The sequence below is a fragment of the Maniola hyperantus genome, chromosome 1, assembly GCF_902806685.2.
Source record: "Maniola hyperantus chromosome 1, iAphHyp1.2, whole genome shotgun sequence".
In the NCBI taxonomy this organism is placed as follows: Eukaryota; Metazoa; Arthropoda; class Insecta; order Lepidoptera; family Nymphalidae; genus Maniola; species Maniola hyperantus.
The window spans coordinates 4,150,101-4,162,613 of NC_048536.1; the positions used below are offsets into that span (position 1 = coordinate 4,150,101).

At 34.9% G+C, this 12,513-nt stretch overlaps 1 protein-coding gene across 1 annotated transcript in view; it reads right to left on the minus strand.

Annotated features, from left to right (window-relative positions):
• Positions 1 to 204: 204 nt before the first annotated feature.
• The window catches only part of Lrch (Leucine-rich-repeats and calponin homology domain protein), a 67,376-nt gene continuing 55,067 nt past the window's right edge, over positions 205 to 12,513 (minus strand). The window contains exons 7-11 of the mRNA XM_034984178.2: positions 12,011 to 12,085; positions 9,468 to 10,122; positions 8,535 to 8,672; positions 8,105 to 8,182; positions 205 to 7,587 (exon numbers count right to left, since the gene is read on the minus strand). Of these exons, the coding sequence (XP_034840069.1) occupies positions 6,850 to 7,587; positions 8,105 to 8,182; positions 8,535 to 8,672; positions 9,468 to 10,122; positions 12,011 to 12,085 (1,684 nt within the window). The 3' untranslated portion in view covers positions 205 to 6,849. The remainder of the gene's footprint in view (positions 7,588 to 8,104; positions 8,183 to 8,534; positions 8,673 to 9,467; positions 10,123 to 12,010; positions 12,086 to 12,513) is intronic.

Here is a 12,513-nt window from a genome sequence, read left to right on the forward strand (position 1 = left end):
GCGTGAGGAGTTAAATTTTTCGCGTTATATAAGCATTTCAGTTCCATAGTTAAAGATGATGGCCTCTTTGATGCTGAGTCCAACCTGAAGATTTACTAATGGCAGTTTTTGATCACGGTGTTTGTTTGTCTTTCCTCATAAGATAACCTTTTGAGTGCGGCTTGAGTAAATACTTTTGAGAAAAGGTTAAATAAAATACAAGAATTGCCAATAAGAAATTTAATTTTAAGTAGAGAAAAATCATCATAGTAAGTACATACAAAAAAAAGTACATTTCGTTAACCTGTTAGCCGAAAAACAGTTCAAACTCGTTCATACAAAAAATCAAAACGTTATATACCTACCTAATCATCAGAAAAAAAATTGGCAAACTCTTTGAAACTCATCGTAAAAAAGTAGCACATTACAAAATCAAACTTATCCTAATGAAACCAATCAAGTAACAGAAATAATCTCTAATTTATATTTTAAAAAAAAACATCTTAATAATTCGAAATGGAATAGATTGGCAGACTGGTTTTAATGCCTATCTCCAATCGGCAAGAAACATAGAAATTATAATTTAATCATAAAGCGAATACAACAACCAATGTCCCATGGGGTCCTTTTTGTCTTTTAATATGAGTTTGACACGTTAACGTAAACATCCACTAAGGGAATAGGCCTCGATTGTATATGGCGATCGCAGCGCGTTTTTTTTCGCGTGAAAATATTGCCGCATGCAAAGGAACAATTTTGAGGCGAACAATCATGTGATTAACTTTCGTATACGCTCCAACAAGTAACCAATTTTGAGCAAACATAATACAATAATATAAAGAAAATCACGAAATCATTAAAACCAGTCATAAACTAAACAAATACCCAAGCACCACAAGCCAATTACTAATATTTTGTAATATTTATGAATAAATTATATATTAATCTATATCTTAACTTGTACTTAAGTATATGAATTGTTGTACTTGCAAATTTAAAGCTCAAAAATAATGCGAAAATCTCCAAAAATCTGTCGAAAATACAACGATATAGAAAAATACGAAGGCGAAACGTGATGGTTCCCTAATCTGTAAAGTGAACCTAAACTACGAAACTGCTATAATATAAATTGTACGTTTTATCGTGCTTTAGTAAAGAATATATATTAGAATGAAGATATAGGCAGTGTGATATGGTGGTAGACCCAGAAAATATATATAATAATCAGAAAATGATCAAGTTTCAAACTGGAATTATGATGTAACAATTAGTTACCAAATACTGCTGATAGTAAATAGTTGCAGATTATATGTGCAGTAGCCGGCAGGAAATATTGTACATCGACATTCAGAAAGAGATTTCGACTTCGTAGAGCGTTGTTTCTGTCATTCATACCGATGTGACATTTTGTCGGTCTCAACGACAGAGACAGCGCTCTACGAAATCTCTTTCTATAGGTCGATGTACAATATTTCCTGCCGGGTAATGCATTTGGCTCGACTGTTTTAAGTATGTCGTATTCTTACATCTGAGGTTGAGATTTTACTCAAACATATTTCTAAATATATACGTATCTACAACATTGTTACGAACAACAAACTTTTTTACAAGAACAAAAACTTGTTAGTTTTAAGTATGCTGGAAGTAAACACACACACAACCATAGAAAAAACAATCAAAAATAAATTATTGTAAGCTAGTAATACTCAATAAAATATTAAATGCATTAGTATCAAGCAAAAACTAGAAATAAGATCACATCTTAGAGAAAAAAGACCCGCAAAACGTACATCCATACAAACAATTCAAGAAATACTTATGAATATAAACAAAAAAATATTCGAAATGTGTACATAATATTGAACATAATAGTTCTACAGTCTTCAATATAAATACATCTTTGGAATGCTTATAATATTACGTTAGTTTATTGGCGATTGTTAGAAAATTTTGACAATCAAAAATGAATCTTATTACGAAACCATTATAAGTGAATTTGCAATGTCAGAAGACATACTAAAACACCTAAGTAAATTAGAAAAGAACAATTTCTATAATTACGTTATCAATAACTATGTATATAAAAAAAACATAATTTGTATCATATTTTTATCGACCGTCAGCGCCCAGTCGCAAAATATTAAGTAGTTGCTTTCTTTTTAATAATATAAATGCAAACTTCATTGAATTAGTTGGCAACACACTAAGTTGGCTTTGTTAGGAATACATGTTAATAATATCGATTAATAATATTATTATATAAAACTTCTATTTAATAAATCTTTTATCCAATAGTTATATACGAAAAGCCTCAAAATATTAACCTAAAAATCTATACCTATTCCTATATCACTAATTTCTATACTTATACCGTTTGCCGCCTACAAAAACAGATCTAAAAAAAAGTACATTGTTACATACATACATACATAATGAGTTTCTGTGATGATCAAATTAACAAATTATTTTCCATATTTATTTACTAAAATGTTGGGGGAACAAGGTGTTTAAAAACGTAAAAACTAATTGTAGGCGTGTAAACGGACTTCAAATATGTAATAAGATTACTCGTTTGCATTATAAATACAATAACGATATGAAGTTTCGATTAAGGCATACAATTCTTATCATATAAGAAATATTCGACTGAGTAAAACGTATGATTTAATTAATCGTATGATATATAGCTAATAGATCGAACTACCCATCATACATGTCGATAAAAACTATGCACCAATATTTTGTCAGATATTGTACTTTCAAACTTTTATTATTATCACGTCCACAAAAAAGTACTTAAGGTAACACAGACCAGCCTCAAGAATTTACCTATAGGCCGCGACAGGTTGAGATAGCAATCGGGTTATAAGACGGGGGACGCCCCGCACGTCACCCACGCCCACCCGCACCGGCCTGTGCGGATGTGCGGCGCGTTCCCTGCCCCGACCTATCGCGTACTATACTTGCTCGGCATAGAAAATTGTTTTGCCAAAAACACAGTGCACCATGTTACTATATTATAAAATGTTTTTGAACTGTCAAGCCTGCATGAAAAATCATTTTGTGCAATCTCACATAACTTTCCTAGTCTTGACAAGCCTCTATTAAAACGAAAGTTTATGCAAGCATGCTGGAGTATATTATTATGTATGATAACTTTGTGATATGTAGCTCTTTGAACAAGATAAGCATGTTAGTCAACCTTGCAGTCTTCCGAGCGCGTTCTATACAAACGAGGTTTGTTTCTTCCAACCAAACAACGAGTATCTGCATGTTCTAGCTAGATACTATAATATCTTTCGTTTGTCAGATTTTCATTCAGTTTGATTGGTTAATAAAATAAGAATCAAACTTCGTTTGTATGGGGCGCGTTCAATTCAAAATCTTCGTTTGTATAATTCAATTTTTTTTATAGCAATTAAAGTTAATCTACGCACCTTTTCATAATAATAATCAACACCCATAGTTCGTTGTAATCATAAAAATATGATAGGTAGGTAACGAATTACTATTTCAGCTGTCATTTTACGGGCGCAACTATAGTGGAGAAAAATTAAGCCACCCGGAAATGTTAAGCTTTTTATGCAAAAAAAGCTGGCAATTACCGTTTGAAGTAAACTTTCTAAATAGCAACCTTCTTATTTTATTCGACTTGTGCAAAATATTTAAAACATTGTGATGCTCTAGTAGGTGCTTTACACTTATGCATTTTCAACGACAATATACCTGCAACTCACTTTTGGTAATTGGTTATAAGTCTCGGAAATCGCTATTGCGCTGGAACCATGTCTCATTAACATCGAAATGACGTCATTTTGACGTCAGCCGAAATAAAAACATACCATCAGCTCGAAAATTCAGTCTGTCGTCGCTAAAATGGCGACCACGCGCATTAGCAATTTGCGGGACTTATAGCACGGAATTTCACTTTTTCTTTTCTTGGCACCATTGAGTAAAAAATATACGAATTAAATCTTTATTTAAAGTGACCAAGGAAGATTAGCACGTTTATATGGAAAGACTTTTTGTTGAATCTTATTAAGAGTATTATCATCTTTAAAAAGTAGTTGTAGGAATGTAGTAGTGAGAAACATACGAAGAAATCGCTTGTTTAATAAATTCAAGTATCAAAAACAAGGACAAATACAAACCTAATTCCATTCAAAATAAAGCTGACATCTCGTGAAATAAAAAATAAAATCGACCATATAAAATCATTATCCACAACCTATCGAATAGTTGCGCATCGCACTGCAATCAACTTATTAATACAACTTATAATCTGCCCAATAATAATAATCATTAATTAATTTCATAATGATAATTCCACTGTGTTGTATTGCCAGTTGTCACAAATCACACTCATAGGTATTATATTCGAGACAATTGTAATTTTTGGCGCAACGCAATAATCTCCAAGAATTATCATAGCCCATTTCATGTTTTGCAAACAGAAAAAGTTGATACTTATTTGCTAGATAATACGCGAATATTCATTTTAAAGGGCAATTTATATTATAAGGATCTTATAATAAATTTTAAATTCTGATAAAACCATGTTGATAAAAAGGCAAAAGACCAAAGTATGAATTTAACGATATTATGAAGAAGTTAAATTCACGAACGTTTCAAATTTTTCTCTTACTTATAATATAGCGCCATATCCTATCAAAATATTTAAATAGGTAAGTAATTATACGTTATGCACTTCAAATTTTTTATTAGGACTGGAAACTAGAAGGATTTAGTATTTTACGATTTATGGGAAGTAATATATTATATCAAAGTATTCATATTCACTGGTACCACATACTATGACATAATACATATACTAGTCAGCACAATAAATAAGCAAGAACACTTGAATGGCTGGGCAAGGTATACATCAAATTCTATTGTACCAATTTTGATACACTCTTGGTCCTTGGTCAACGTATAACTAATATAAGAGATCTTTTTCTATTAAATCTGGACAGTTTCAGTCTCCAAGCAACGGAAGTACCCGCCGAGTTCTACGCATCGAAGCGCAGCTATGTTCAGAGGGATGGGACGGGAGGGACGCTGATGGGATTGCCGATTGTAAACTGATATTGGTTGGTGCCTATTCGGTTCTATCCAAATCTCTGTCACTGACATACCGTTGTTAAACAGTATTTCGTTAAAAGGATAGTATTATTCAATTCAGTTTAGAGAAATCCCTAAACTTATGTGAACAACCAAATATTATGCACAACAATTCATTGACAACAAATTAGTTTTATTTTGCAGCTAGGTTAGGCGAATATTTTCTTAAAACTATTTATAGAGGTCATAATTACATTATTTTGTAATAGCTTTCAGTTTTGTTTTTACATTTTAATCCATTTCTTACTTCATGTTATTCAAAAAACTTGATGGCACTGATTTAAAAAAAAAACATCTTGTATTAGTTATACGATGAGTTTTACTGCTTACTCATTTTCATAGTACATACATTAATTACATACATACCTACTTCATCAACATACCAACAAAATAGTTGAATATTTTATTCGGGAAAACAATTCCTCCGTTCAATACTATCAATTTCCTTTTATCAGTCTCAACAATCGAAAAGAAAAGCGGCACTTTCTTATCTATTTGAAAACACTTGATAATGCATAAAAATGTATGTAAATATAAAAATAGATAATGTATTGCGTGGGAATGAATCTAAAACTGTCCTTTCTTACGAGAATCGTATTATCATATTATATCAAATCATTTTCGTGCTTGTTTTATATCTCTATTTCTAACAAATGCGGTTCTCAATCGAATTTTCGTATGGTTTCACAAGACAAAATAACCTCTTAGGTTTGTTAGGAGGTTTACTCCTTAGGAGTTTTTTTAAAGTTTTAACTTTAGGAGGTTATATTAGAAAGAGGCAACGTCTTCAAACTAAAGAATTGTATATTTTCCGTTTTTTCTGTGCATCCATAAAAATACAGCTGTCTTTTCTGATGTATTTAAATTGGTACGAATTATATAAATTTATTTTGTGCGTTAGATGTGGTAAAATGTAAGTTTAGAATATTTTAAATTAATCATCGATTTTAATAAGGAGGTTTCCAGGCAACGTTCGAGAAAATTTTCATAGATGGCGCTAAATACTACTACCACTAAAGATGCACTGGCGTGCACAGCAATTTTCCTTACGTTTCTTTCCCACAAAATCTGTAAACTATAATAAAAGTAATTAATTAATTTCGCATCTGTTTTAAATTAAAAAAATTAAAGCATAGATCATATCAATATGGGTATTATTTTTCATCTTTAGTGGTGGTAGTATTCAGCGCCATCTATGAAAATTTTCTCGAACGTTGCCTGGAAACCGCCTCATTATTTATTATTAAATTCTAAAGTGCCGGTTTCCTTTTGTTTTTAAACAGCAGCCTCAATTAGATATCAATCACAGTTTGACTGTTACATCATAAGGCAATGTGTGCACTAAATTGAAAACAGTGTATTCCAATTACATAACAACTACCGAATAACCGCTAATTCCTACTTCATACATGAATCTATGAACTATTATACATAGTTTGTCATATCATTTTTTTCGAATTCAAATCGCATTTACTGTATGAATTTTTGAAACGGTCAGTGAGGCAAAAACAAATTAGATTTTATCGATTTTTGAAACTTCTCTAAAATAGATGCCATGTTGCCTTCAGATTTTTGTAATCTGTATTATTTTTAATTTTTCATCTAGACCGTTTCGAAATTCTTACTCCAAATACCTTTTATTATTTTCGAGATTGATAATAAATGCAATTTAAATCCATTAAAAATATTACAAAGTAATTCTACGAAAATTCTTAAGTTTAAATTCTTGGAAGTACCATAACCAGTTTACAAAGGATATAAAATTAGTAAGATGGCCGACAGAACGAAACTGCCGAGGCATAGACACGTGTAGAAAATCCTATTTTCTCTCTCTGTCGCAGTCTCAACTCGCATTGGCAAATCATTATTATAATTCGCTTGTATATCCAGACTCATCTTTCCTCTATCGTACCTCTTTGAATCTACATTTTCGTTCAACACCGAATCTACCTCATTTATTGAATCTACAGGAAAATCTACCTCATCAGTGTCGTAGATTTCGAAATTCTCGTTTCTGAAAACCCCATCACGCTTGCAAAACGGCGTAACAAATTGAATCCTATTGTTCTGGTAATAAGGTCCTCGGATCCTCAGCTCATTGTTATATACTGGAGAGTACTGCAGATTTTGTAGTTCAGTGTTATTATTTTCGTAGTTCAACTGGTACTCCTCTGATTCGTCGAATGTATAGTTTTGGTTGTCGAAATTGAAATTGCTTATGTACCTGTCCTCGTTGTATCTTGCTTTCACTTGGTAGGGTTGTTGGTTGTAGTTGAGTTCGATGGAATCCGGTTCAATGGAGTCATTTGGCGTGTAGATTTCGTGGGTTTCGTGGATTTCGCGGTGTTGGGTGTACGGGTCTGGTTGGATATCCTTTGGCGAGCGGCGCGTATGTTCCAGTAGCGCGAATATGGTGGTAGCGACGGCAGCTAGACTCTGTCCCGTGGCTTCGCCCAGAATGTCGTCGGGAGAGCAGATGTCTTCCTGGAACACACGCCATCCGTCTCTTAGTTTCACATTATAGTTTCGCTCGCAAAAGGATATCTAACAAGCCCTGCAACACTCGAAACGCATGCTGGTTTGGTTAAAACATAGTGTGCTATAACATCACGAGCTGGTGCAAGTATCTCGAAGAAATCGCGGAAAAAATGGACACAAATCTCACTAGAAAATATTGTCAATGTTACGAAATATAGCGCGAGAAAATTCACAATAAATACAGAATAGAAATTAACTACGCTAACGAATAGTCAAATTATAGTTTCAAAGAAAACGTTTGGCAATGGGATCGATTCTCTTGTACACAATCTCTCAACTAAACTAAATTAACAGGTCTAAATCTAATGCTATCCTTTTCCGCTAGCAACATCATGAAAGGGATAGCAATAAATTTAGACGTGCCATTTTAGTTTAATTTAGAGATTGTGTACAACGGAATTAGCCAGTGTCGGTAAAAGAACAAGTAAACCATAGTAAAGTTAAGAAATAAATGACAACTCACCTCTTCAACGCCAATTTTCCGACACGCCTCTAAGAAGTTGTCCACGTTCCGTCTGCATCTCGCCATTGTTAATTTGGGCTGCAAAAAATAACAAAACCCCATTATGAATATAAGAGAAGTCTGTCTGTTTATGATATTTGATACATATCTTGCTTGCATCTCATATACGAGTATCTACTGATATAGGCTAATGATCAGCAAAGACAAGAAGTTCCTACGGGATTTATAAAAACCTAATTCTACACCGACGAAGTCGCTGGAATCATCTATTTGGTACAGAAATCGTTTGCATCCCGTATTTGGATATAGATTACTTTTTGTCCTGGAAGACTTCCCACGGGATTTTTAAGCAACCTAAATGAACGCAGAATTGTCGGTCTTTAAAAAATCCCAGAAGGAAGATATGAGAATAATATTATAATACGAGTACCTGCGCAGGCGACGGCACGTGAACGGAGGCGACCGAGCGCGGCCGGACGTGATTGGCGAGATGGCACAACACTACTCCGTCCGCTAACACTGGCGACAGCTGCTCTGGTAACGACATCTTTAGCCGAGACTCTATTATCTGCAACGTTAAAGATATATTATACATATCGTTTACCCTGAGGATTTTACTTCAGTTCCAGTCAAAAAAGTGCTGCTGTATTTGGCGGCCACAGGATTTGACAAGGAAGTATGAAGTGGATGCAAACACAATAGATCGGAGACGGTCGCAGTGATACAGGGATATCAAGAACCTGCATAGCCCAAAAGTATTCCCGTAAGCCCGTAAGGAATTTCACCCTCACCACCTGGGTGTCTGGTGCACTTCGACCGTCCGCTGTGCCAGATCCTTCTTTCCACATACATGCAAACTGTGGAACCAACCCCCATCGGCGGTGTTCCCACTAGATTACAACATGGGGTTATTCAAGGGGCGGACCAACAAATTCCTAAAAGGCCGGCAACGCATCGGCGGTTCCTCTGGTGCTGCAAATGTTCATGGGCGGCGGTAATCACTTAACATCAGGTGACCCGCCTGCTCGTTTGCTCGCTATCTCTATTTAAAAAAAAGAAGAAGAAAAGATATATTTTTATAGATGTTACTTGCTCCTGCTCATTCTAAAATTTTTAGTCTCTCAGCAATGCAGATTCTCCAATTATGGCGGCCAACTTCAATGTTTAAAACTTTGTATAACTTTAAGTAACTTTAACTTAGTGCATATTAGTATAGTTTCTCTTAGAAGTGCGCCTGTAATTGACAAGCATACTGTATCATGTTTTCATACATTACACTTGATATATTTTTGGTGTCAAAAAACTCTGTATTAAATAAAAGAAAACGTTGAAAAGATAGCGAAAAAATGGACCGGGGTCTTACCGATCTCAACTGTAGCAACAATTCCGTCTCTTCCTTTTGCTTATCGAATTCCCTCTTCATAGTGAAGCTGAGTTTATCTACCGGGCCGTCCTTATTCCACGCGAGCTTCCCCGTAGGCTTAGTAGCACCGGTACCTTTTAAGTACGAAACCGTTGTCGTTAACAATTTAGCATCGTTCACTGTTCTAGGTATACTTGACTTTAGACTACTGTATCCGAGAGTATTTGTTGGTGATTTGGTCGGTGATGTAGGTTTCGTGTACATGTCTGAACCGTTAACTCTAGTATAATCTACGTTGCCGTTGACTGATGAATGCATTTTGTTGACGTTTCGCGACGGTACGACTTTTTGGACGGGCCGTTTTGTTTCCTCCGGTTTTTCAGGGTTACCATTTTGGGACTGAAATCTTCTTGGGGTGGAATGGAGGATGGGTGAACTTGGTATGTTTGGGGAATTAGTATTGGATGAGACGGGGTTGGATAAGGAACGGTTGTAAGGTGATACGTTACTGTAGCCGTTGATTGGTGAATGTGGGGACTTGAAGTGGACCGGGCTTTGGGAGTGAGGTGAGGAATCCAGCTCTGGAGAAGGTTGGTCCGTTCGGGGTCTGTAGACGTCCTGTTGACGCTGCTGTCTTAAGGCTTCTTTGTATTGTCTGTAATGCCAAACACTTCGAATTAGTCTAAACATATAAAAGGAAAAGGTGACTGACTGACTGACTGATCTATCAACGCACAGCTCAAACTACTGGACGGATCGGGCTGAAATTTGGCATGCAGATAGCTATTAAGACATCCGGCATCCGCTAAAAAAGAATTTTTGAAAATTCAACCCCTAAGGGGATGAAATAGGGGTTTGAAATTTTTGTTGTGAAATAAGCTAGTCATATACATATAATTGTTTAATTAGTTCTGTGGCTTATTTGTTATTGTACTGTGATAAGTTTGTTGTTATTGTAAGTAGGTTATTGTTAGTTTGTTATCATCTTAAGTATAACAAATAGCGTTACTTGTGCATTAGTTTATTGTGATTTAGTATTATTTTCCTCAAGTTCAATAAAGCCCAACCATAAACATAATATATTAATTAAACCTTAAGATAAGGTGACGGTTTTAGTAAAGTTCCAATGGAAAAAAATAATTATGTTAAATAAATAAAAATCTTTTTTATTCAAATAAACTTTTACAAGTACTTTCGAATACGGTTGCATCTACTACTGGTTCGGAATGCCTTTCCTACCGAGAAGAACCAGCAAGAAAGAAAGTTAGAATTATTTAGTAGGATTTTTATATGAACTGTTTAGTGAAAATCCAAATTCTCTTTGGCATTCTTTTAGTTCATACTAAGGGTTAACTTCACTCTTTAATTTATGGTTCAAATAATGAAATGTTGCGTTAAAGTTAAAATATTATTCAATGAGATCACATCAAGGACTTGTTTAATGTTAATTAAAACTATAAAAACCATGCCAAATCCACAAAACAATTACAATACAGTAATATAAAAGAAGTGCCATTATTATGCCAGTGATTTGTGTATGAGGCCAGGTTCAGATGATCGCGCGTTCGATAACGCTTCTACATTGTACAGGCTGCGTACGCGTATCTACAAAATGATCATTATTTCCGTCCACAATTCGCTATTTTTATTTTATTCACTCTCACTTTTTTGATACACACCTGTAGAGAGGCATAAGCGGTGTACCTACTGCAAGCTACATTGTGGCTTATTTCGTTGCACACAATCTCTAAACTAAAATGGCACGTCTAAATCTATTGCTATCCCTTTCATAATGTTGCTTGCGAAAAAGGATAACACTAGATTTAGACCTGTTAATTTAGTTTAGTTTAGAGATTGCGTACAAGAGAATCAGCCACACTATGATTTAAAAAAATAATTTTATCGTCTATTCCGTTCCCTGTTCCGAGACCGAAAATTTACTCAATAACTAGATCACCAGAAAAACTGTAAGCGAGGTTTATACAAACGTTCTAGCCGCACCAGCGGTCTACCGTACAACGGACAACTAGGGTCCAAGACCGGAAAAGAAACCCAAGACCGAAGAAGGAGATGACCTATGTAAACTATACCAACGCAGATGCTTACTTTAAGCATTTTAAATCTTGTTAAAATTTTTCTGGTGAGACGCTTATAGTTTAGCTGAACATAATTATTATTTTGGTTTATTATAGATTGGGCTGTGGCCGCTATCCTTAACACACACACACACACACACACACACACACACACACACACACACACACACACACACACATACACACACACACACACACACACACCAATCCGCATACAAGCACGCAAGTACGCACACTTCCCTCACACAAGCACGCACGTACACACGCCCATCAGCACAAAAGGACACATGTATTGTACGCACGCTTGCCCGCACGCTAGCATGCACATACGTATGTTGTCCGCACACAAGCACCTCATGTAGTGATATTATTTTGTGGCCCCATAAAATATTTACGTTTCTAGAGGTCGCTGTAACGCGCAACCATCTGAACCTTGGCATAATGTACCTGTAGGTTTGTTGATGAGCTAATTTACTCTTATCGTCGCCATTCGAAATGGTCCCTTCGGGTGATATACGGAGGCTGAAAGGGACAACACCAAGGGGTTAATAAAATAGGGGGGCGGATGATGAAGGGGCGAGGATGGTGATGAGCGAGCCAAACTGCTGGTATTACCTCTGCATCGGCCATCGATCGTAAGAAATAAATGTTAAGAAAAATAAAGCATCTATTAGATAATACTACAAGATATCAGCTATTATAGACTTAAATACTAAGAGAATCTATCAAACTGGAAGCGTTACTAAATATCTGGGTTATTGGAGAAAATTACAAAATTAAATTATTTTGTTTTTTTACATGACTTTACTTTTTGAAGATGATTTGTAACACTTGATGGTAAATAACAATCAAAAACATCGTCTAAATACTAAATCTAAATTGAGATTATAGAGGGATCTTGTGCAAAGATAATTTGCTTTTAAATATTCAAAACATTACTTACTTTTAAA